At 52.0% G+C, this 25,645-nt stretch overlaps 2 protein-coding genes across 13 annotated transcripts in view; both read right to left on the reverse strand.

Annotated features, from left to right (window-relative positions):
• Positions 1-14,100, reverse strand: part of TMEM63A (transmembrane protein 63A) — a 35,043-nt gene extending 20,943 nt beyond the window's left edge. For 3 of the 12 annotated variants that reach the window (XR_004272275.1, XM_032289418.1, XM_032289427.1), the window contains exons 1-4: positions 8,405-8,831; positions 5,213-5,292; positions 2,922-2,988; positions 2,044-2,081 (exon numbers count right to left, since the gene is read on the reverse strand). Coding sequence is in view for 11 of the 12 variants with exons in the window: in XM_032289418.1 (XP_032145309.1) it covers positions 2,044-2,081; positions 2,922-2,988; positions 5,213-5,292; positions 8,405-8,800 (581 nt within the window). In the remaining variant the exon portion in view is untranslated. The other 9 variants (XM_032289422.1, XM_032289426.1, XM_032289417.1 and 6 more) reach the window with 7 other exon arrangements.
• Positions 14,101-16,303: 2,203 nt separating this feature from the next.
• LOC116559028 (left-right determination factor 2-like) lies at positions 16,304-19,906 on the reverse strand. The gene is made up of 4 exons (XM_032289431.1): positions 19,298-19,906; positions 17,817-18,063; positions 17,423-17,662; positions 16,304-17,105 (listed from the first exon to the last, which is right to left on the reverse strand). Exons 1-4 carry the CDS (start codon positions 19,545-19,547, stop codon positions 16,742-16,744), a joined length of 1,101 nt encoding a protein of 366 aa, XP_032145322.1. The 5' UTR covers positions 19,548-19,906; the 3' UTR covers positions 16,304-16,741.
• Between the last annotated feature and the right edge of the window lie 5,739 nt (positions 19,907-25,645).

Below are 25,645 nucleotides of genomic sequence, written 5' to 3' on the forward strand. Positions count from 1 at the left end.
AAAAAAAAAAAAAAAAAAAAAAAGAATAAAGTTGGGAATGTGCCCAGGCCCCGGGCCCCCACCTGTCTCCTGTCTCCCCATCAGGTGAGCTGGCAACAACAGGTGGAGCCAAGAGTCTCAGTCCATCCTACTGCCCGGCCTCCTCCCTCTGTCCCCAGAGAAGGGGAGGTGACCTGCTCCACCCTTTCCCACCCTTGGAGTGCTACACTTGGAGGCTCTGGGGCCACTGGAGACTCAGAAAATTCCAGGTTCACACAAGCCAGACTTCTGTGCTACGAAGGGAGAAGGGGCAGGGCACTCCGATCGTTCCCACTCCCTGAAGGTGCTGCTTCTAGGCTGGGAAAGCAGTACATTGGGAAGAGCTCAGGGAGGCAAGGGCTGCATCATAAAAAAGCAGATCTGAAAGATGTCAGTGTGGGCTTTGCAGTCAGACCACAGTGGAATCCAGTGCAGCTGTCTCCACCTGATAGCAGGTCACATGGCTTACCTGCCTCTGACCTCGAGCAAGGAAACTGCCCACTGCCTACCTCATTGGCCTAGCAGGGGCTCAAAAGAGATAATAAGCATCAAACACCTAGTGCTATCCGTAGTATCAGCAGATGCTCAGAAATATGCCTATTCATATGAGTCCTGATTACTATTTATCTAGAGGGCAATGCTTTGCAATTAACTACATTGTTCTTGCTTCTCAATAAACTAATTCTCCTCCTGCTTCCTTTTGCTCCACAACAGAGTTGACTGTCTCCCACAGGGCTCTGTCTCCTGCCAGTTCCCTTGGGAACAACTCCTACCAAACCGACCATTTATAACATGCTCTCACATGTATTAGCTCCTATGAATTAGGCTGAATTCGTGTTAGCCTCAGCCGCCTTTTACAGTTGGGGAAACTGAGGCCCAGAAAGAGGGACTTAATATCCTATAACCACCATATTTCATCAATTTTAAGATGTCCTTTTCATATTTCAACTCCTCTGAAATGAGATGTACCCTATTGTTATGGCTGATGGTAGCTTAGCTGGAAACATATTCTTACTGCTGTATAAAATAACATGCATCTTACAATGATGACTTCTTAGATTTGATGGAATATGGCACAAGGTAAGAGCCAAGACTCACATCAGCCCCCACCTCCTGGCTCCCTTCACCATATCAGAGGTAACTAACAGGCTCTTAATCGCCTTTAATCTTTTTTTTTTTTTTTGAGATGGAGTTTCACTCTTGTTGCCCAGGCTAGAGAGCAATGACACAATCTTGGCTCACAGCAACCTCCACCTCCCAGGTTCAAGTGATTCTCCTGCCTCCGCCTCCCAAGTAGCTGGGATTACAGGCATGAGCCACCATGCCTGGCTAATTTTGTATTTTTAGTCGAGATGGGGCTTCTCCATGTTGGTCAGGCTGGTCTCGAACTCCTGATCCGCCCACCTTGGCCTCCCAAAGGGATGGGATTACAGGTATGAGCCACTGTGCCTGGCCACCTTTGATCATCTTTTAGATTTCTCTCCATGGGCCTCATTGAAAAAAAAATACTTGTAACCAAATGAATTGACTGTATTATATTTCTTCACTTTTCACTAATTCAAAGACATGCAAACCTGCCTAGAAGAGATAAATTGACATGTAATCGGTGTTAAATATTAAGTAGAATAATTAAAGCAAAAAAATAGCTTTAATTATCTTGTGTAGTACTATGAGAGATGAACATGATTTCCACTGAATATGTTGAAATAAATGAAGTTCATCTCTATCTTCAAGAATTCTTGGGATCCACCTCAATTTTGGAAGCCCCAGGCTCCAGCAGGGACTGTGTACCCTCCAGCATGGAGGCTCCAATCCTACAGGCCTCCTCCCTGCTGCCCCGACCCCACGGGCTGCCTGCCCACCTTGATTCTCAGCCCTCACATACTGCTTTGGACCTGAACTGAAAAGTATCTAAGAGACCCCATCTTAGGATCAAGCATCTTGGCTCTTTTCCCTGGATTGGCCAAATACCAAAAAAAGACAGCCCAAAGGCCCCCCCCAGCAGCTGCCCGACGATGTACTCACTGCAGACGGAAGATCGCAGTCAGCCAGGGACAGCATCCCTGGAAACAGAGAGAACAGGGATTAGCTTCCAACATCTGTGCCTTTGGGAGGCAGATGTAACCATTGTCTTTGACATTAATGATTTAACCTCCTGTTGTACAAAATCAGTGATTTTGTCCCATATTCAGCAAGCATGCGCCCAGTACTTCACAATATACACCACATGCCTAGAATTCTTGCTAAAATCTCTTGACAATTTCGTGATCAAATCACGAAAGCTCAGGGCAGCTCTGTGGCAAGTGATGTGGGCTGCTGTTTGATTGTTTACAATCACTGAGCAGGAGGTGGGACAAGAGAGGAAGCAAGTCTAACAGATGTACGGTCCGCTGGAGTGGGAGTCAGGGGAAAGGGTGTCTGTAAGTTTCACCGTCCTTCACATCTCTCAAACTTAACACCCTTAAAGCTGGGCTATTGTCCGGCTAGGAAAGACAAATATTTGTTCAATAACTCATTCAACAATGACTAAGCACCCGCTAGGCATTAGGCACTGGGGAACAGGGCTGGAGAAGGCAGGTCTCCTGCCCACATCTGGCTCATAATCCAGCTGGCAAGTTCATAATTAACTGTCACACAAAGCCATGCGTGTAAGAAAGATAAGTGCTGGAGAAGCAAAAGGGATTCTGTAACCATTCCAGCCTGCAAGTTCATCTAGTCTCAGGATCCAGGGTCATCCAGCTACCATCTCTCTTGGGGTATTTCCCAAGTGCAGGTGCCTTCATTGATGCAGAGAAGCACTTTCTCCAGCATTTGTCACTCAAGATCCACCCTGCTCCCTCCCCAAAACCATGACTGCCAGTTTCCACCCTGGTCATGACCACAAGGGTTCCTTAGATACCAACCAGCTCATTTTCAAAGTCTTGTTGCCCTGAGGAGGAAGTCGATGACAATCTCTGAAATCTGGACTCACTAGAGACACAAAAAGAGAAAAATGACAGATAATTCTTAAAAAAAAAAAAAAAAAGTCAAAAAGATCATGTCCAGTATTTTGCGGCCTCTTAGAGCTCAGAACTAAAGCTATCAGTCCTCAATGGCTGGAATGAAAGATAACTCACTCAGTCAAAGATAGAGACAAGGACAATGACCATTCCCAGGTGTGGTATAAAACTCTATGTTATATGGGATGAACAGCAAGGGGTCAACAGACCACCTGGGTGTCCCACACCCAGAAACCACACCACTATGACTGGTCCAGCTAAAGTGACTTCAAAGTGTTGCCTGTTTTCAATCTATTTCCCAATATTATCAAGTAAAACTTGGAATAAATAGTGCATTTTATCAAATCTAAGATACCACTGGTTTTAATTTGCATAATTATTTTATGAACCACTAAAGAAAAAATGCTGCCAAGTAAACTACAATCGCCATCAATAACAAGATGCCTCCCAGCTTCAGAGATGAGAAAATGCCAAAACATATATTTTAGAGTTGACACATGATGACACTTTATATTGCGGCATTTTAATCAGATCCTTTCTTGTGAGTACTCCCATAAAAACACCCCATGCACTATATGTGACTGCTTTTCTTTTTCTTTCTTTTTTTTTTTTTTTTTTTTTGAGACAGAGTCTCACTCTGTCTCCCAGGCTGGAGTGCAATGGCACGATCTTGGCTCACTGCAACCTCCGCCTCCCGGGTTCAAGAAATTCTCTGCCTCAGCCTCCCGAGTAGCTGAGATTACAGGTGCCCACCACCACACCTGGCTAATTTTTGCATTTTTAGTAGAGATGGGGTTTCACCATGTTGGCCAGGCTGGTCTTGAACTCCTGACCTGGTGATCCACCCGCCTCGGCCTCCCAAAGTGCTGGATTACAGGCATGAGCCACCATGCCTGGCTGGGACTGCTTTTCTTTAGTCTCCTATTCCTGGTTCTACTGTCCCCCTTCTAATGACAAAAAACATGATAAAAACCTTTGCAGAGATGCTGTCTCTTTTGACCTTCACAGTGACCTCATGGGGAAGAGGGGACAGGAGGAGACCAACCCTAATAAGTTTGGGGACTTGACCAAGGTCGCACAGCCAGGGATGCAGCAGGGCCTCTAATCCCCAGGTGGTCTTTTCTACCAGAGTACGTGGCCCCCACTTCCAGCTGAATGTGCCGTAAAGGCATCAGATGTCCCAAAAGTTTCTCCCCAACAGTCCAAGGTCATCACCTCAGGCTTTAGCAAATGCCAGGGCAGAGATCATGGGGAAGAACAGTGCATTTACAGGTATACTTCCTCTTCCCAGTTCAGAGGACCCTGCCGCACAGGCCACATGTCAGGAGGGGCCCAAGAGTGGAAGGTCTGCTTGAGGGGCCCAAGGAAGGCTCTGGGTAGCAGCTGGGGCCAGTCCCTGAGTTTTCATCACTCACTTCCTATTGCCACATCTGACACAAGATCCTGGGTACAAAAAGCCAGCTGGTGCTGGAACATCTGGTTGTACAGATCCAGAATTCACTGTCATGCTTCAGGTGACATGAAGAGAGAATCCTAGAGCCCCAGGCAGAACTGGAAGGACCTGAGGCCTGGCCGAGGGAGCCTGTGCTTTGTAACAGACTCATCCAAAGCCAGCGCTGACCTGGCAGGAGGGTGGGGCAGCTCCCTGAGGGCTCTGCTGCCCTTCTTGATCCTCACCCAGTCCTGACCCCATGCTAATTAATTTCAAAGGTGATCACTTAAAAAGAAAATGGGCATCCTCTTCAGAAGATCATGAAAGCCCTCAGTATCTAAAGCAACCAGTTTGAAGCCAACAAGGTTCATGGTCTTGGCCCAACAGAAGCCCTGAAGGAGCTGAGCATCTGGGCCTAAGGTTTTGTTTTTGTTTTGTTTTGTGAGCACAATGAGGGTAGAAAGGCCAACCTCGTGGGTCTGTGGTGAAGAGCAAAGAACAACTATTGGTACAGACTGGGCAGATACACTCAATGAACACAATCTAATAGCAATGTCATGTGTGGGTCCTGCCCACACAAAGGGCTTCATAAGCCCACAGCCCATTCCAGGGAGATACACACACACACACACACACACACACACACACACACACAAAAACACAATATACATATACATACACACACATGCTCATAGGCACACAAGCACATATACACACTCACACATACAAACATGCACGCTCATAGCCTAGATGAAGTCTTTACCTGCCTGCTTCTGACACCAGGGCAATGCGGCCATAGTCCCAGAATCTTCTTCTTATGATGGAAAACACCAAGATTAAGAACTAAAAATAGAAAAGAAACCAAGTAAAAGCATGTTGGATGGCTTCTTATTAGAAGAGACAGAGGTCTCAGGGGCAAAGCCCACCCACTCGCACTCAACAGGGCTAGAAGGAAAACATTCAGGCCCAGAAAGGGCAATGAGCTGCCCAAGGCCACACAGCTCAGTAGCCTGGATGCTTTGCTCATCCCCTTCACCAGCTCCCACTACCTGTGCCCACACTGCCAAGGCTGCCAGCACTGATGCCAAGCTTGCCTGGAGCAAGTCATGCACGTCATCCCTGTCCCTTGCTCTCAAGGCAGCAGTGACACCACATGGCCCCAGTCTCAGGCCTTGATCTGCCTGCAGTGGCCCCTAAGCAGGAAGGTAAGGTCTAGCCTCACAGCAGCCCCAGGAACCAGGGTCCTTTTTCACTTTACAAAAATTTCTTTTTTTTTTTTTTTGAGATGGAGTCTCACTTTTTTGCCCAGGCTAGAGTGCAGAGGCACTATCTCAGTCACTGAAACCTCCACCTACCGGGTTCAAGCAATTCTCCTGCCTCAGCCTCCTGAGTAGCTGGAACTATAGATGCCCACCACCATGCCCAGGTAATTTTAGGATTTTTAGTAGAGACGGGCTTTCACCACGTTGGCCAGGCTGGTCTCGAACTCCTGACCTCAGGTGATCCACCCGCCTCAGCCTCCCAAAGTGTTAGGATTACAGGCATGAGCCACCACGCCTGGCCAGAAAATTTCATTTTTAATTACAGAACCAAGGTAGCAGAGCCTCCGCAGGCTGAACTAGAAATGGTCAGACTTTTCCTGAGTTTGGTTCCCATGATGGCAGGCTCTGTAGGCCCTGCAGACCTCCGGCGCAGAGCACACAGGCAGCAAGGCCCCACGAAGACCGGTGTTCTGGCTGGCTCAGCCTCAGTAAGCTGGGACACCTCAGCAGGCTTGTGTCCAATGGCAACCCCAGGGCTGGACTAAGCCGGTTAGCTCTAGACATCTATATACTCTAGGCTGTCCTCACTCCCCACAGTCCACCTTGGCAGGGTCCCTGTCATGTTTCTGCCTCTCTTCCCTCCCTAGACAGGGTCCCTCACTTTGAGGTTCGGGGAGGTAGAGAAATACATCTTGGTAAGCACACCCCTACCTGCTCTGGTCAGAAACAGGGGTTTTGAAGGTGGGCTTTGTTTTCCTAAAGGAAATCCAAAAGACCTGAACCCCAGGGGCACTGAGATCTCATGGGATTTTCTCCAGGGGAATCAGGAAGTTGGTGACTTATTTTCAAAGGCAGGTGAGTCATGTTGTAGGAAAACCATGAAACCTGCTCGGCAGGTGCCTGCCCTCCCTGTCCACGGCGGCTGCTGCCCGCCCTTCCTGTCCATAGCAGCTGCCACCCTGGCCTGTGTGGTGCAGATGTTTCCCACACACCCATGATCTCCAAGGCGCTCTGGCTCTTATGTATCCCCCCGCCCACCTCCAAAACTTCCTGCAAAAAATCCACCCCTGGCCAGGCACAGTGGCTCACTGCTGTAATCCCAGCACTTTGGGAGGCCAAGGCTGGTGAATTGCTTGAGCTCAGGGGTTTGAGACCAGCCTGGGCAACATGGTGAAACCCCATCTCTATCAAAAATGCAAATTTAGCCAGACATGGTGGCACGTGCTTATAGTCCAAGCTGTGCAAGGGGCTGAGGTGGGAGGATTGCTGAGCCCAGGACAGGGAGGATTGCTGAGCCCAGGACGAGGAGGTTGCAGTGAACAGTGATTGTGCCACTGTACTTCAGCCCGGTGGACAGAGTGAAACACTGTTTCCAAAAAAAAAAAAAAAAAAAAAAAAAATCCCCCTTCACCAACACACTCCAGTAGAGAGTGACTCTCTTCTCAACCAACCCTGTTGCAACAATGCCCACCCAACCCACCTCGGGCCCCTGCCCAGGCCCCCTTCTGTACTCACCTTGGCCAAACTCTCCCCATCCGGAACACCCAGGGCCACCCTCCTCTAATCCCATCGACTCTGAAATCCAACCCCACACCCCTGCCCACTCCTCCCTGCTATCCCAAGCCACCCTCCCCACATTCCCCACCCAAGCCTAGTCTCCAGCTCCAAGCAGTCCAAGGGTGTCTACTCCATCAGAGCCACCTCCCCCTTCACTCAGATGGTCTCTGCTACATGTTAGGAGACAGCATCGACAGGCACTGGCCAGCCCACAGCATTTATGAAAAGAGGGGCACTTTAACCCCAATAAATCTCAGCCCGTCAGCGTTCAGTCTGCATAAGGAAGAACAATGACATATTTCAAATTGGAGGCATCTTTGTGAACAAGGAGATCTACCTTAAAGAAAGACTACCTGCTGAGGGTATGCTCTGAGAATCAGCTTCTGATTCTTTTATTTTTTGAGACAGTCTTGTTCTGTTACCCAGGTTGGAGTGCAGTGGCACAATCTTGGCTAACTGCAGCCTCCGCCTCCTGGGTTCAAGCGATTCTCCTGCCTCAGCCTCCGGAGTAGCTGGGACTACAGGTGCGTGCCACCACGCCAGGCTAATTTTTGTATTTTTAGTAGAGACAGGGTTTCACCATGTTGGCCAGGCTGGTCTGAAACTCCTGACCTCCTGATCCATCTGCCTCAGCCTCCCAAAGTGCTGGCATTACAGGTGTGAATCACCGCACCTGGGCTTCTGATTCTTTAAAAACCCCAGGGATGCCAGAGGGGAACAAGAGGTAACACTTGGGAATCGCAGCTGCTCTAATTCTAATCCATATTCTCCATTCACATCTCTCAACTCAACCCCATGAGATGACCCTTCCCAAGGTCCTTAAAGACAGGACAGGCTGAGAGCTCTGCAATCATGGTAATAATTACAGGCATGGCTATGTGAGTATTTTACATACATGGCCTTATCTAATCTCCAAAATTCTCTGAGTTAGGAATTATGATCTCCATTTTCCAGAGCAAAAAGGGGAGGTGTACACAAGCTATGTAACATGCCCAAGTCACAGAGCTGGTAAGCAGCAGAGGTGGGATTTAAACCTAGCTATGTCTAACTTCTTATCTAAGTTTCCCAGAAGGCCCTGCGTGGGAGATTTATACAAATAACTGAGGCTGGGGGACATGATTCATGAGGGCTCTCACCAGGAAGCAGCTGACGTCTATGAGCAGGACAGTGGGGATGCCACCAAAGGTGACCCCCTGGAGCACGGTGCTGTTTTTGGCCGAGTTGTAGCAGTAGGAGTCGTTGAGCTGGTTCCTGAGGCCCAGTCGCTCACGGATGGTCACCGCCTTGGACTGCCACAGCTCCAGGAATGGAGAGTCTGTCATCGTGCCTGTCTTCCCTGGAGCACAGGGCAACAGAACAAGGCAGATGTTCAGGGCTTGAATCTCTTGCAGTTTCCCACCAGTGCTGGCAGGGCCAAATGTGGGCGTTTCCCCAGGGACTGGTGGGGCACAGGGAGCCAGCAGCAAGGAGTCTGGGGGAGCCAGACATTGGACCTCTGCGTGCCTGGCAGTGTCCACAGAGAATGGCTCCATTGTGGGAGAGTCCCGGGGAATCAGATAGTCAGGGTGAATGGCTCACCCAGGACACAGCAGGCAGATCCCCAGAGGGGGTGACATGGAGAAAGAGAGAAACAGAAGTTGCTGCAGCTGCTGGCTTAAGAGGTCCTGAAGTTCCTCTAGCCTCAGGGACTCGTGATGGGAAAATCACTCTTGCAGAAGCCACTGACAGATCTGGAGTACAAGCAGGGGAGAGGGAGAAAGGACAAAAAGGCAGGAAGAGAAAAACAGGGATAAACAAACAGGGAAGAAGGGAACATCCAAGTATTCACAATGGTCCATCCACACGAGCCGCAGACAACACCTCACTCCCACTAATCACAGAATGTCAGAGCTGGAACCCCAGAAATGGGCCCATCTGCTATACTTGGAAATTAAGGCTCAGAGGTTTAATAACCTGCCCCAAGGTTAAGGAGCTGGTCAGGACAGAATTGAATCCCAAACCCAGTGTGCTGACTCTTAGATGCCAGTTCCTCTTCTTACTTTGTCGCAGAGGAGAAAACAAAGGGAGTCATCTAGGGTAGAAAGGGGGAGGGAGTCGGGAGTCTCAGGGCCTCCTCAGGGACCTCTGGGTCCCCCAGCTCCACCCTTTCACACACACATACACCTCCTGGGTACCACTGGTCTAACTGCAAGGCCCAGCATTTCCAAAGCAAACACTGCTCCAGGCTGGGTTGCAGATCTTCCTTCCCGAGGCTCCTGGCACCCCTGGTGAAGCTAATGGAAATCTCCAGTGTCTGTCCCCTGACACCAGAGGCCCGGGAGTTAGTGTCCAACTTCTGGCCAGCTTCTCATGCTGTGGGTGAAGGGCCAGAAGACATGTTCAGCCTGGCCTTGCTTAAGCTCCCACCTGCCCAAATCTGGTGAAACTAGAATTCCCAGGAGATTTCTGCTAAGTCTGGTCCTTCTAGCTGTTACGGGGACAAAGATCTTGAGGACAAGAAGAAAAGATACAGAGAACCCAAACAGATGTTTGGATACCTAGTAGTGCTGGTGGGGTGTGCGCTGGGAAAGCCCTGGGCCTTCAGTGCTGGGGACAATCACACACGGACACCTACACATGCACACAGAGACACACACGACCGGAAGTACAAGAAGGGTGAATAAGTGGAAGGCCCAAGGGCATGGGAGCATCCCTCAGAATGCCAAGTCACTTTCTCGACCTTCTAAGAGACTTGGCAACGGCTGGAGGCAGTGGGGGTTGTGACGCCAGAGTCACGGAGCTGCTGGCTCTGAACAGAGTCACAAAAGTGGCCTCTGGAACACAGATGTTCTCGGCTTCCTTTTACACCCCACCCAGTGGCACCACCCAATGGAACACCCCAGCCCAACACTTCCAGGCCAACACCTGCCCCCAAACTTACCAGATGCCAGGGGAAGGAAGAACTGCCAAGGGCCCGTTGGAGGGGTCCTCAGTTGGAGCTGTCTCTGGCAAAGGCAAAAGCAGCCCCAGCCAACTTCCAAGCTGCCAAGGGCCAGGCCTCAGTCCCAACACTCATTTCCTGCCAGGCCTTCCTGAGCAGTGGGTCCTGGGGTACCAGCCTGTACACTTTCCTGAAGGATCACAGACACCTAGCATCACATGGGAGCCACCCCTTTCCAGTTAGTGGTCTGGATGGAAACCCTCCAGCACACATCCCTGCACACATGCCGCCCATACGGAGCTTTAGGTTCTGCCCAGTGGGCTCCCTCCTGCCTAATCTCTCCCCAAACTCCCAGAACTGTTTCTCCATCGTCAGTGTTCCTCTGTGCAACTGGACTCCTCCTTCTTTGGCCTGCACCACCTGCAGCCCCAGCCTCTCTCCTCTTCACCAATGGTCAAGGACCTTCGGTGGCTAACAGAGCAGCCCTCTCCCACAGAAGCCCTGGAGGCTGTGGGCTCACGGTAGGACCCCAAGCAAAGGACTTCACGTGGGCCCTGAGGGCTAGCGCTGCTAGGGAGTCTCCCCAAGTCTTCCCAAGAGTTAGAATCAGGAAAAAGGAACACAGCAGCATGAACAAGGAAGGCTTCAAAAGTGAAGTGGAAAGAAAAAATATCCCCATAAGATGCTCACAGAGGGAGCATTGTCCCTGGAAAGGGGAGGGTGCTGTGGAGGTGCTGGGAGTGGCACACCCTCGCCAGAGCTGCAGAGAGAGGCCTCCTCGGAGGGAAAAATACCCGCCACTTCTCTTCCCCTCCAGGCCCAGTCATGCCTCTAAGTAACTTTCCTTTTGCCAAATCGGCTCCCCAGGGTCGTTTGACAAAGTTTAATAACAACTCAGGGAGATAGCTGGCAAATACTATAAGTCTGGGATGGAGGTAAGGCCAGGTGGCCAGTCCTGTCTGCCCTCTCCAATGAGCACCCAGGTTAGGGCACAGCTCTGGGGATCCACAGTCTCTCTCAGACCTTTAAGCTCAGTCCCAGCCTGTCCCTGCCCATTAGACACCTAAAGTCCAGATACCACTGAAACAGCTCCGTCCCTCTGGCTCTCAGCGGGACAGCTCCTCTGCATCTTCACAAACAGGCACGCTCTCCAAGGGCAGCTGGGAACACAGCCACCATGGGGCAGCGCTACCAGGCTGAGAAGGCAGGGGGAGGGGGAACACCCAGCTGGCAGGATGTGGAGGAGGCCAAACCAGTAACCAGGCACTGTGGTTGCAGTGGCAACACCTGAGTGAGAACCCTTGGCAATATTCAGTCATCCTAGATGTGTGTGAATGCCCAGCACTTATCTGTGCCCTCCAAAAATTCTCCATCCAGCCCATATTCCTAGCCAATATGCTGAGGGTAGTAAAGCCAAGAACTACTGCTGAGGCCCAAGAGCCAGAGTGGCCAGCAGGTGACCTCACTCTTCCAACCCAAAGTTCAGCCCAGGTGCATCCAAGCGTCTGATTGTGGAAGCAGGCGGGACAGGGCTAAATCCAACAGCTGGTGTGAATTTGCCAAAGTCAACCACCAGTGCTAACCCACTACCAGCCTCCACCAGGCAAGGACTGGCCTGAAGGCCAATGTGACGAGCTCTAGAAATGCCAGCAGAATGTTGCAGGAAGTATGTGGATATTGTTGGTTCTTGCAAGAAGGCCCTGTACAAATTCAGGGTAATTTTATCACCAAATCTTTCAATCCTGTGGTGATGAGATCAAAACTACAAGCAGCTCCAGGCTTCGCCTCAGGAGCTAACTCTGGTCTTTCAGATGCACAATAAGATTGCAAAGTAAAGAACAAACTTCTCCTTACGGCCACACCGAAAAGACCCTGTAACCTGGACAACTGTTTACCTCTATCCGCGAGCACAAAGGGAATGACACAGCCCCTGGCTGAAACGAGAGGCAGTGTGGCTCAGGGATTCTGCGAGCAGGCTGGCGTTAAGGTCTCAGCAGCAGGCAGTTCAAACAAGCCGCCTAACCGTTCTGTGCCTTGGCTACCTTCTCCAGGAAATGCAAGTGGTGACTTTCTCTCATGGGGCTGTTGGGAGGCACACACCCAAAACAAGACCTGTAAAGCACTTAGCCAGGCCCTGGCAAGCAACTAGGAGCTGTCTGCCTTTATTTTAAGTGAGCCCTCCAGCTAATGGGAAACACAAGGGCAGGACCCACCTGGCGTCTTCTCTGTTAGATCCCAGTGAACGGCCAGGAGAGACTTTTGCCCCCACACTAAACAAAGGAGTGGGGCGTGTGAAGGAAAAGGAGCCTTGGCTTCCCTTCATATCCCCCTGAAGGCACAGCAGACTTGAGGATGACCTGACAGGTGTCAGGGGAGGGTCAGCGGGTCCACCACTCTGTCCAACCCTGCCCTTGAGGACACCACCTGCCTGGGACTGAATGACTGAGGCCCCTCCAGGGCCTCAGGTACCGAGTCTTATCAAGTGCTGGAACCTCTGCGGATTTAGTTTCTTAGCAGAGCTCGCCCCACTTTTCCCTCCCCCGCCCTTCCCCCCAGTCCCCCAGTCCCCGAGTCCGCAAGTCTCCAGCCTCCCTCCTCTGGACTCCGCCAAGGCTGCAGGAAGTGGTCATCCAGGGACAGCCCGAAGGGGGCCTCGCCTTCCCAGGGTTAGGAGACTTGGACGCCTGGCCCTTTCCCAGCCTGGCCTCGCACAGGGTCCAAGGAGCTCACGGCTGCGCTGCTAGTTAGGTGGGAGGTCGGACTCCGCTCACAAATCCCAAAAAGAGGGGTGGGGAAGGAGGCACCAGCCCTTAAAGCGAAAAGTTGGAGCCTCAGGGAGGGAAGGCCTGAAAAGCCGCCAGAAAGTCCCAAAGAGCGCGGGTCGGGAATGGGGGCGCGGGGTCCCCTGCCCTGACCCTCTCCTCCCACCCAATCCCGCGTGGTCACCCCCTCCTTGGGGTCGGGGGGTTTGGGGTCTGCTGAGGCTAGGAGCCGTTCCGGAAACAGACATTGGCGTGCACCCCGGAGTGGACCCGGCCCCGCGCGTCCCGGGAAAGGCGGAGGACGACATTCCCCCTCCTCACACCCCCTGTCCCTTGTACCTGCGGCGGCGGCGTGTCTGGCGGGACCTGGCCGGGCTGGGCGTGTTCCGACCACTTAAAAGTTACGAAGTGAAACTCCGGCGTCTCCTGCACATGCGCAGAGCTGCGTCCACCGCTTGCCCAATTTGGAGTCTTCCCCTGCGCCGGCGCGAGCCTGGACGCCGCCGACTGCGCGTGCCGCGGTGGTCCCCGCGGTCCTCGGCCCCCTGGTCGCCGCTCAGCCCCACAGCTGCTCCCGGAGGTCTGCAAGCCCCGGCCCGGCCAGCTCACGTCCAGGAGCCGAGAAGGGATCCGCCGGGGCGCACCCTCTTCCTTGTCCCGACACTAGCCCAGTCTCTGGACGCCTCCGGGAGACCCGGGCCAAGCACAGGGTGGTCGCGGCGCAGGGAGAGCATCTGCAAACGTTGGTCCCTGTAGTACTTTGAATTTACCCGAGGAGCTCTCAGGCCCGTCCCGGGGAAGTCGGGGTGGCGGGGTGGCAGCATGAGGAGCTCAGCCAGACTTAGCCCGCTCCTTGGCTCGGGGCAGTCGGGGACCGCGCGGAGCGCCCTGCAAGAGGCCGCGGCTCCCCTGCCGCTGTAGAAGGCCGGACCGTGAATGCCCAGAGGGTCTCCGTTCGGGCAAAAATGGGGGTCGCAGCATTTCCAACGCTCCCTGGGGCCAAGCCAGCTACTGCCCGAGCCAGGGCCGCCAAGGGCACCGACTCTAGCCCAGCTCTGAGAGCGCGGCTTGCCTTCCCGGCCCGGGGCCACGTACTTCCAGGGAACCGGTGGCCTCTGCAACTGGACAGCAAGCACGCGAGGGCAGGGCCGGCCCGCCGCGCAAGGCGCTGCTGTGCGCTGCGCAAGAAGCGAGGCGGGGTTCCGGGAGGACCGCGCGCCCTGGGCATCAAGGAGCAGACCGCCCCCTCTGCAGGTCCCGGTTTCCCTCTCTTTGAAATCAGCGATTGGACCAAAGCTTCCTCCGGTTCCTTTCCTCTCTGGACTCTGAGCAGTTCTCACCCCGCATGCACAGATTTGCAGGTTCTCTGACCTCTCTTCCTTTTCTGAGCTTTCATCTTTTTCTGTAACGTTGTAAAAATATCCTCCTCACCTCCCTGTCCCTGATTCTAGCGCCAGTCTCTGGCTGTCCGGGGGTGGGGTGGGGAGGGTCTCTTCCTGCCTCTCTCAGTTCTTTTCTGTCCCATCTGGCTTCCTCCTTCTCTCCTGAAACCTCTAGCCACTAGTTAGTTCCCAGTTTTTCCTCTGTGACCCCCACCCCAGTATCATCTCTGCCCTTGTCCCTGTGTAGCTGCACCTGGCCATCTCCCTTCCCTGCTCTCTTACCTCCTGCCAAGGACCCCACATCTGACCTTCTGCAGGGTCCTGGGTGTGGCCCCTGGACTCCCCGTTGGCTCCTCAGACTGGCCCTGTCCAATCTTCTTTCCACTCCCCACTCCCGGACCTGCCTGTCCTCCTCCCTTCCCTGTCTCAATAAATGGTGCCCCCACCTGTCTGATCTGTGCCATGGGTCCAGGCAAGTGCGTTCCAGTCTCGGTAATTAGAATGCTGGAGACACTGACAAAGATTTCAGAGAGAAAAAGGATTTCTAAATTTGTTCTTGAGTAGGTTAAGTTTACTTCAAAATCAAGAAAAGATCTTGATGGATCAGAATGTGAGTTGAGATAGTCACAGCCTTTGTTATGTCAGTTCTGTGAAGTGCTTGTAAAATCACTATTTTATTTTTTTTCTTTTTTAAGACAGTCTCTGTTGCCCAGGCTGGAGTGCAGTGGCATGATCTTGGCTCACTACACCCTCCATCTCCTGGGTTCAAATGATCCTCCCACCTCAGCCTCCCAAGTAGCTGGGATCATAGGAGTGTGCCGCCATGCCCAGCTTTTTTTTCTTTTTTTGTATTTTAGTAGAGACGATGTTTCATCATGTTGGCCAGGCTAGTCTTGAACTCCTGACCACTGGTGACCTACTGACCTCAGCCTTCCACAGTGCTGGGATTAAAGGCATAAGCCACCTCACCCAGCCAAAAATGACTATTTTCTTAAATCCCCAGTAAAAGTATGAAAGTCAGTATTGTTTCTATTAAAAAGAGAAGAAAATGAAGCTTTAGATAATCTGGAATTTACAGCTAATAAGAGCCGTCTGTGCAGACTGGCAAGGAAGCCAAGATGTCCATGTCTCAGGCTGAGACCCTGAGTCAAGTTTACAGCTTAAAAGCCCCTATAATCTTGGCATTCTAACATGTTATATCCAACATTATGGACATTTGCTCCTTTTGTCTGCTCAAAATCAAGGGAGTGACTCACATTCTTGGACATCTTAGCTTCTTTGCTAGTCTGCACAGCTCTTAGAGCTAGCTATACATTCCAGATCCTTCAAAGCTTCATTTTCTTCTCTATTAAGTGTAGATGATGATTTTGATCACAGATTTTATTTTGATGCAAGTAGAATTGAAATAAAGCCCAGTAGCTATGCCCAGGAAAGTCAAAGTATCAAGAGCAAAAAGATTTCTATATCAATTCTGAGAGGACAGACACCACAGATACTAGAATCGGGATGCATTTTATTTTTTATTTTATTTTTGAGACAGAATCTCGCTCTGTTGCCCAGGCTGGAGTGGAGTGATGCGATCTTGGCTTACTGCAACCTCTGCCTCCTGGGTTCAAGCAATTTTCATTCCTCAGCCTCCCAAGTAGCTGGAATTACAGGCGCGCACCACCACACCCAGTTAATTTTTGTATTTTTAGTAGAAACAGGGTCTTGTCATGTTGGCCAGGCTGATCTTGAACTCCTGGCCTCAAGTGATCTGCCTACCTTGGCCTCCCAGAGTGCTGGGATTACAGGCATGAGCCATTGCATTGGCCCTGAAAGCATTTTAATCCTAGTTTCCCGTATTACGTAACCAAGATGTTTACCAACTCTTGGCCGACTCAGGCTCTTTCCTTAGTTTTATAATCAGGTTGACCTGATTGTAAAACTAAGGAAGTTTTAGAAAATTACAAAATTTAGAAAATTACAAAATTACAGAATAAAATGTGTTTTATTCATGTTTTGCAAAGTCTTTATTATCTGGACTGGGGATGCACAACCCACACTTAACCCCAGGTCTTAGACCCAGAGTGGTGGTGAAGGAGTTTAGCCGTGATCCAGTGACAGGACAAGAAAACAATGACACATTAGGGTTTCTGCCATTAGGTTACAGTATCTCCACACATGTAAGTGCTTAGAATATAGTGCAGTGAATTATATGAACAGAGAAAACTGAGCAAGGGCTCCCCAGTGGCCAAGGATTCTCATTCCTGTGAAGCAAAAACTAGGTGAGGTAACTTGTCAGAGGAAGCAAATTCAGGGCTCACTAGAGATCATAGAGATTTGACCATCAGCTGTTCAGTCATCACCAGCTCTCCTGGTGCCCTAGAACACTTCAGAAACACACACAGGTCAAGTTCCTCCAGGCACCTACGGCTGAAACCTCCTTGGCACGAGCGCCCCATCCGAGGCACAGCTGCACTTCTGCACCCTCATGTTGGGCAGGCTGACCACCTGGGGCCTGGTCCTGCCTCCCTCCTTGATGCTGACAATCATGGGCAGTGAGGCAGTCTCTGAGGCGATGCACTGTCGCGGCCCCAGAACCGGCCACTTGAAGGCCAGGGCCTCCGGGGGCTGTGGGCAGGTGCCCACACACTCATAAGCCAGGAAGCCCAGGGGCTCCAGCACCCAGTTCTCCGCCCACTTCATCCCCTGCAGGTCAATGTACATTTCCTGGCGGCAGCAGCGGGTGCCCTCGGTCACTGGTGCTTCAGGGTCACAGTCACCCTGAGCTCTGTGGGGGCAAGAACAGGCAGGGTCAGAGGTCAGCTGTGAAGGCTAAGGTCAGAAGGCATCTGGGAGGGAGATTTATGATCCATCTCTTAAGTTCAAAAAGCTGAATGTTTGCTATATAGGATGGAAAGCTCGAAATAACTTGAAAATTAATAACTAATATTTACTGAGGACCTCCTAAGAGTCAGAGAAAGAATTTTATACATTGTCTCATTCATTCGCTCAGCACTCTGAAAAGCTGTCCATTTCAGAATAAATTGAATTGCCTCTTTCTGTCTCTTTATTCAGGCTTGCCAGTTTGACAACCTCAGCACTTACCCGTAGTCCCTGAGGTCCAGGGTGTGCAGCTCCAGCTGGGGCTCCCCACGCCCCGCTGGCGTCCCCTGAGAGGCGAAGCGGACCAGCCTGTGGGCTTCGGAAGTCCCCGGGCCCAGGTGCTCCCTCTGCACCGACACCTGCAGCAGCAGCGGCTGCCGGGGCCGGCTCAGCTGCTGCCAGAAGTTCACGGCCTCGGTCACGTCGAAGGCCTTCCAGCCGCTCTCGTGGACGGACACCAGCCTGAGGACACGACACACGCGACACGGAGACCCAGCGCCGCGTGAGGGCGGGGACTGGAACCCGCTGAGGACCCCGCGCCGTCCCGCGCGTCCCCGCCCCCAAGCCGGGCCGAGCTGCCCCCTCGCCCTGCCGTGCGCTTCCGCGCGACCCCCACCTGGAGTCGATGAGGGAGGTGCGGTTGGAGCCGTCGTCGCGGACGCTCAGCCACTCGACGGTGACCCGGGCCCGGTGGCTGCGCGGGGACAGCCGCCCGTGCCTGTGCAGCGCGGCCCTCGGGACCGGCTCCTGGAAGAGCCGCAGCACCGCCTGCACCAGCTCGCGGTTGGGCGGCAGCCGCTGCTCCATGCTGAACACCAGCAGGTGCGTGCTGGCCTCGGACGCCAGGAACCTGCCGGCCACCTCTGCGGACAAGAGCAGGGTCAGCGGGGTCAGCAGGGCCTCCCTGGACTCCAGGGGAGCTCTGAGGTCGCAGCGCCCAGGATTTCTCCAGTAACCACAGGGAGAATTTCGGGGCTGAGAAACTGGTGGGCCGGGAAAGACAGAGCGCTCCCCACATACACCCCAATAAAAAAAAAATTGCATTGAAGCCGTGTCCTACAGCGGTCACATGGAATTGGGGCTTGTTTACCAGCCGCTGCCATCCTCAGTCGGTAGGGGCAGTTTGGAGACCCTGCGCAAAGAGCTAGGGCTTCAAGTGGACAGTAACACAGCCTTCCCTAGGGGCAGGACTAGAAGGGGAGGGGAAATGGAAAGTGGGAGGCGGAGAACCCAAGTGGAAGTCTGTGATCACCAGCTGAGCTGTGCTTTTCTGAAGGGGCAGAGGAAGAGGCCTGAATGCGCTCTCATTTCCCTTTCTGGTGACAGAGCTCATGCCCAGTGTAATGTCCACAAATGAAGGAACAGGAGCCAGGTGCCTATAAACTACTTCTGTGGAGCTACTGAGCCCTGAGGTCAGTGGCGGAGACCCATGCAACCCCCTCCTCAGAGGTACCAGTGTGTCATTAACACCCGAGGCTCCAGGCTGGCAGCGTGGTCACCTGACCAGCCAGCCATGGTGCTGGAGCAGTCACCCCTGCTGCCTGTTCAGGATGAGCATCCTCCTGTCCCCAGACACACAGCTTGCCTGAGGCACGGGATGGGTGTGGGTCTAGCTCTGGGCACTGAGGAGGTGACTCCCAGCCCCAGGGACACGAATGGCTGCAGCTACACCCCTGACTGCCAGGTATGACCCAGGTTTTCTACTTAAGTGCGGTATTTTTCAGTTACCCAAACACATTTCTATTTACAATGACTAATTTTGATGTTCACAATGCTATAAGATGGGCAATACATAGTTATACCCCAGTTCCACAGGAGTGAATGGTTGTGACGTGATTTTAAAGCAATATGCTCAAAGTGGAGCTCAGACCAGAGTGGCAGTCTGAGAACAGCCTGGGAGTCCTGCCTGTGTGGTTGCACACTGAGGCCTAGCCAACCTTAAAGGCCTGGCGCCTCCTCACTGCCCCTTAGACATGGCCCCCACCCCACTTCCCACAGACCTCTGCAAGGCCAGGAGACCTGTGACACCACCGGAGTGGGCAGAGCTGGCCCACTCCCCACCATGGGACCAGGGACAGCAGGGAGGGAGGGCCTCACCTTGGAAACGCTGGCTGAACCTCTTCCCTCGGGAGCGGTCCCTGTGGCTGCGCTGCAGCAGGGCCACGTACTGGGCCCTCACGTGGGCAGGGATGTCCAGCTCCTCCATGTCAGCCCTGTCCAGGACGGGTGCCTCGCTGAGCTGCAGCTGCCTCAGCAGGCTGCCCAGGAGCTGCTCCCCGGTCAGGGCCGCCCCAGGGCCAGCCAGGGGCAGCACCCAGAGTACCCAACAGAGCCACAGGGAACGCATGGCACTGCCTGGAAGGAGTGGTGGGCAGAGTGGGACTGTCACCTAAGGAGGCTGCAGGAGGGTCTCAGGCAGCCGGGTGTGCTGAGAGCCAGGCCTGGGCAGCTACCTTTATAGCCTGGGATAGAGGGAGGAGGGATGGAGAGGGAGGGGGGAGGGAAAAAGGGAGAGAGGTCACACTCCTGGGAGCTCACAGCCAGACAGGTCCCTTAGCTGGGAGGAGGGGGCTGTCTAGATAAGGCAAGTCTATCTGGGCTATGAACAGCTGGCTATGGCTGTCTGCACAATGGTCATGAACCCCCAATGTGGGTTGCGGCCTGACCAGTTAAATTTAAAAGCTCATCTCCTAGAGTAGAGGTGGGCTCTCATTCTCTGCAAGAGGCTCCATTCCCCCAGTTGCTGATAAGTGGACCTAAAGTCCTGTTCCTTGCTGTAACCAATCAACAGGAACTGGAACTGCTCAGGCAACCCCAGGGGTCTCTGACCAAGGGCCAATCCGGCCTGCAGGGATGAGCATTTGGGCTCCGTGCTCAGAGGGTCCTGGGGCCTCATGAGATCCTGAGCTGTGGTCCCCAGTTGTGAAACCAGACTTCCCATTGTTCTGGGGGGACCTTCTAGGCCAGGGAGCTCGGGACGAATGGGGTTTTGTCCAATAAGGAGCCTCATCCTCTCCCTCATCCCTGCTGTTCACAAAATCAGAGTTTAGAGTTGAAAGAAATATCCAGGCTACATTCTCACTCAATTTTTTTTTTTTTTTTTTTTTTTGAGACAGAGTTTCATTCTTGTTGCCCCGGCTGGAGTGTAATGGCGTGGTCTCAGCTCACTGGAACCTCCCCCAGTTTTTGGGCTGAAAAAAATCTGAGGCTCAGAGAAATATCAGCTTCCCGAAGCTCACAAAGTTAACGATCAATGATCATATAATTACAATTCCCAAAGTTCTCAGCACACTCAAATGATTTACAGCCTAGTTTTGACCTAGGCACTAAAGGGAGCCAGGTGGTCTCAATCCAAGTGATCAGGTCAATGCTGGGGCAGGGGAACAATCCCCCGAGACAGCGGACTCCTATCCTGAATGTCAGTTTGTGGGCTGGTTGAAGAGTTTTGCTGGGGAAATAAAACAATTGCGTGATCAGCCAGGGGCAGGGCTACCAGATAAAATACAAGACACAATTTGGGACATAATTATACTAAAGACTTATTCATTGTCTACCTGACATTCAAATTTCACCAGAGTCCTGTATTTTATTTGCTAGATCTGGTCACCCTATCAGAGGTCAGAAAAAGGAAGCGAATGTGGATTGGGAGACTGTTTACAATGGTCTGAAGTGTTGCCAGGAGGGAGGGCAGCCCCACCCTTTGTCATGCAGAAGAAGGAGCCTGGCTTCCCCAACTACACTGCCTGGGTCTGCCGTGATTGGGCTTGAGATGGTAAAGTGGCTTCAGAAACAGATCTTCTGTCTCAGGGAGGAGAGCGGGACAAGGGAATGAGTGATCCCTAGCCTGACTCAGAACACATGTGGACCTGGCCCTGGGCCCAGAGCTAAGGACACTGGAGGGCAGTGGGCTGGCCATGCTGGGGAGAGGGAGAGGGAGCCCAGGTAGGAGGGTGGTGAGGAGTGGGGCCTGTGTCTCAGCTACCCTCCTGCTCCTGATGGGCCAGGATGTGACCCCAACCAGAGGCCAGTCTAGCAGGTGAGGGCCATGGGAAAACATGGAGGTCAGAGGTCATCCTGAGGCCTCTAAGGGTGGGGACGAGCTGGACTTGGCCTGGGCTCTGAGGTCAGTGACACTAAGAGTCCAGGAGTAGAGTGGCTTCTAGCTCAGAGCCCAGCAACTGGGGTCTTCAGGGTGGCTTTTGTCCCCTTCTTGGGCAGGGACAGATACTTCTGAGAGTGCTCAGGAATTGCCCCAAGACCAGTCCAGCTGTCCTGGGCTGCCCCAACCCACACCATCAACCTCCCTGACCCCAGGCCTGGGGGCCCCTGTGGCTCCTTGGTGGTTCCATGCACGCCCTATGTGGGCCCTTCCTGTTTTCCCAGAGTAGCTCAGACCCTGGCATCATCAGGGGGCCTTCCCTGGAGCTCCCTCTGGGCTGAGGAGGGTGGGAAACAGAGCAGGAATAGGGACCCGTTTCAATTCATCCAGTGCCTTTGCATGGTAGGCACCTCTTGCCAGACAGCAATAACTCAAGCACGGCCTAGGAAAGACCCTGTCTCCCTTGGTGATGTTTGTTCAGTGTTCCAAGCTATGGAGCCTGGGAACAGCCAACCTGGATGTTTAACTGTGTTTATGAAGAACATCGGGCCCATGGCCCATTCCTTGGAACACAGTTCCTACAAGGCAGCGAGTTCCATTGTTTTGAGGTAGGTGGAGGCTGCTCAGTAGAGGTTGCTAGGTAGAAGTTGCAATGTGAAGATTTTGAGCTAGGTGTTCCCACCAATAATCCCAGCACTTTGGGAGGCCAAGGTGGGCGGATCACTTGAGGTCAGGAGTTCAAGCCCAGCCTGGCCAACATGGCGAAATCTCGACTCTACTAAAAATACAAAATTTACCGGGCTTGGTGGCAGGTGCCAGTAGTCCCAGCTACTCAGGAGGCTGAAGCAGGAGAATCGCTTGAACCCAGGAGGCAGAGGTTGGGGTGAGCGGAGATCACGACTGCACTCCAGCCTGGGCAACAAAAGTGTAAAACCAATTTGATGAATATCTGGAGCAGTGAGAACTCTCAAATATCACTGGTAAGAGCGTAAAGTGCTATACCACACTAGAGAACTCAGCAGTATTTACTACAGTTCAAGATACTGTAAATTTAAGACCCAGTGGCCAGGCACCATGGCTTATGCCTATAATCCCAGCACCTTGGGAGGCTGAGGTGAGAGGACAGCTTGAGGCCAGGGGTTCAACCAGCCTGGGCAACATAGCAAGACCTCATGTCTACTATTAAAAAAAAAAAAATCAGTCAGGCATGGTGGCACACACCTGTAGTACTCCCAGCTACTCAGGAGGCTGAGATGGGAGGATTAATTGAGTCCAGGAGTTCGAGGCTGCAGTGAGCTGTGATTGCACCACTGCAATATAGCAACCTGGGCAACAAAGCGAGACCCTGTCTCTTAAAAAGAAAAAAGAGGTCCAGCACGGTGGCACATGCCTGTAATCTCAGCACTTTGGGAGGCCTAGGTGGGCAGATCACCTGAGGTCAGGAGTTCGAGACTAGCCTGGCCAACATGGAGAAACCTTGTCTTTACTAAAATTTACAAAAACTAGCTGTGCATGGCAATGGGCACCTATAATCCCAGCTACTTGGGAGGCTGAGGCAGGAGAATCACTTGAACCTGGGAGGTAGAGGTTTCAGTGAGCTGAGACTGCACCATTGTACTCCAGCCTGGGCAACAAGAGCCAAACTCTGTACCAAAAAAAAAAAAAAAAAAGCCAGAGGCTATTGTGTGGTGGCTCATGCTTTTAATCCCAGCAGTTTGGGAGGCCAAGGCAAGTGGATTATCTGAGGTCAGGAGTTTGAGACCAGCCTGGCCAACAAAGTGAAACCCCGTCTCTGCTAAAAATACAAAGATTAGCTGGGCATGGTGGTGGGCGCCTGTAATCCCAACTACTGGGGATGTGGAGGCAGGAAAATCACTTGAACCCCAGGGGGCACTAAGGTTGCAGTGAGCCAAGATTGCACCACTGCACTTCCAGCCTGGGCGACAGTGAGACTCCATCTCAAAAAAAAAAAAAAAAGGAAAAAGGCACAGTCATTCCGTTCAGTTAGACAGAAATGCATAAGAATGATGATACAGCAGCATTGTTTATGAGTCCAAACTGAAGCAACTCACCAAAAATATCCATCACCACTGTAAAGCACAAATAAAATGTGGTATAGTCTTATAGTGGAATACTTTGTGGCAAAGAAAATGAACCAAAACTGTCTACAACATTGGCAAGTGTCACAAACAGAACGTTGAACAGAAGCCAGACATTAAAGATGAATATGATTCCATTTATTTAAAATTCAAAACCATGCAGCACTAGAGTGTGTAGAGGTGTATTTGTTTGCCTTCTTGGGAAGGAAAAAAAAGTCATTTGCTAATTAATAGTGATAATTCTGCTACTTTTTTCTTTCTTTCTTTCATTTTTATTTTTTTTGGAGACAGGGCTTCACTCTTGTCGCCCAGGCTAGAGTGCAATGGCATGATCTCGGCTCACCACAACCTCTGCTTCCCATGTTCAAGTGATTCTCCTGCCTCAGCCCCCCGAGTAAGTAGCTGGGATTACAGACATGCACCACCACATCTGGCTAATTTTGTATTTTTTAGTAGAGACAGGATTTCTCCATGTTGGTCATGCTGGTCTCAAACTCCCAACCTCAGGTGATCTGCTCACCTCGGCCTCCCAAAGTGCTGGGATTACAGGCATGAGCCACCGTGCCAGGCCCTTTTTTCTAACATTTACACCTCTTTTACAGTTACTCATTTTGATTATTTGCAGTCATTGCATACAAACTTTTCAGGAAATACCCTCAGCCATGCAGAGAGCTGGAGGTGGAAACTATAAGAGGACCTCTGTCCCCTATATTCAAGGACCTATGTCACCAACACTCTGCCCTCCTAGCCTTAGGGCCTCACAGGGATGTCTCTCTCCTGCCTGAGCCACCACAGTCCAGCCCAGCGTTCCAACACCACCAGTGCTGTCGGCAACAGAAGCAAGTTGTCCTCTGGCAGATGAAGTGGGTGCCACTGGCTTGCTGATTTCCCTATATCCAGGCCTACTGTGTGTGGGGAGCTGCCCCCAGCTGCCCAGGCTCATGAAGTGAGGCTTGGTTGGTTGGTTCTCTTTGTGGTATAAGTCATACCTCAGCTCCACCTGTCAGTGAACCACTTCCTGTTAGAGAAAACACCTAGAGACAGTAGGGGGAGTGTTTGATCCCATCACATCTCTGTGGCTGCATAAACATGCACACTGCCTTGTGCCAGAGCAAAAGTGATTTCACGATTGACGGGCTGCTCCTGCCACTCTCCACAGGTGACACTTTAGCCTTGACTTCCCTTCCTTCCAGGCCTCCTGATAGCTGCTACTTCCCAGCAGCTCTGTCCAAACACCACCTTTCCCTTTCCAAAGAAAAGACTTTCCAGGATTGAGAAATGACAAAGAAGGCTGGGTGCAGTGGCTCATGCCTGTAATCCCAGCACTTTGGGAGGCCAAAGTGGGCAGATCACCTGAGATCAGGAGTTTGAAACCAGCCTGGGCAATATGGTAAAGCCCTGTCTCTACTAAGAAAAGACAAAAATCAGCTGGGCGTGGTGGTGGGTGCCTGTAATCCCAGCTTACTTGGGAGGCTGAGGCACAAGAATCGCTGGAACCTGGGAGGGAGAGGTTGCAATGAGCTGAGATCACATCACTGCACTCCAGCCTGGGCAATAGAGGGAGATCCTGTCTCAAAAAAAAAAAAAAAAAAATTAATGTTCAAAAAGGAAAACACATTGGTATACAACCCCCCACTGCTAAATTTGACTGGCTTTAAAAAAAAAAAAAAAAAAAGGAAAACACCCACATAAACCAGTCTGTGTCCTCAAATCTGCCCTGAAGAAGGACCTTCTAGAAGCCATTCAACTCCATAAGCGCCTCTTCCGGCCTCCCTTTCTGTTCAATTACTTAAGCAAATATTTGTTGATGATTTTGTCCGTTTTCGGTATCCTGGATGAACCTGAGGGGACAGAGGCAACCTCAGCAACAGGAAGTGCAGATGCAGTGTGGGGAGCCCAGAGAGGCAGGCACTCTGCAAAGGCGAGCTCCGGAGCCCACGGGTGCCTGGATGCCCTTGTGGTGGCTTGTTCCGCAGTCACATTCAGCCAGCTTGGTTTCTCCCCCCGCTTCACTTACCTCTCCTTTTCTCCTTCACTCTCCCCGACACCCTGGAGGAAGGCATTGTCGACATTTCATAAGGGAGACTCAGAGCCTCTAAGATCCTTGCCCAAGGTTGAAGATTGTTAATAAGAGCACTGTGGGGGCCAGGGGAGGAGCGATCCTAACTAGGTGAGCTTGGATGAATTCACTATCTGCCAGTGCCTCAGTTTCCCTGTCTATGAGATGGGGATATCAGTTCTATCTAT

The sequence above is a fragment of the Sapajus apella genome, unplaced genomic scaffold, assembly GCF_009761245.1.
Source record: "Sapajus apella isolate SASKATOON/1434 unplaced genomic scaffold, GSC_monkey_1.0 scaffold22, whole genome shotgun sequence".
Taxonomy (NCBI): domain Eukaryota; kingdom Metazoa; phylum Chordata; class Mammalia; order Primates; family Cebidae; genus Sapajus; species Sapajus apella.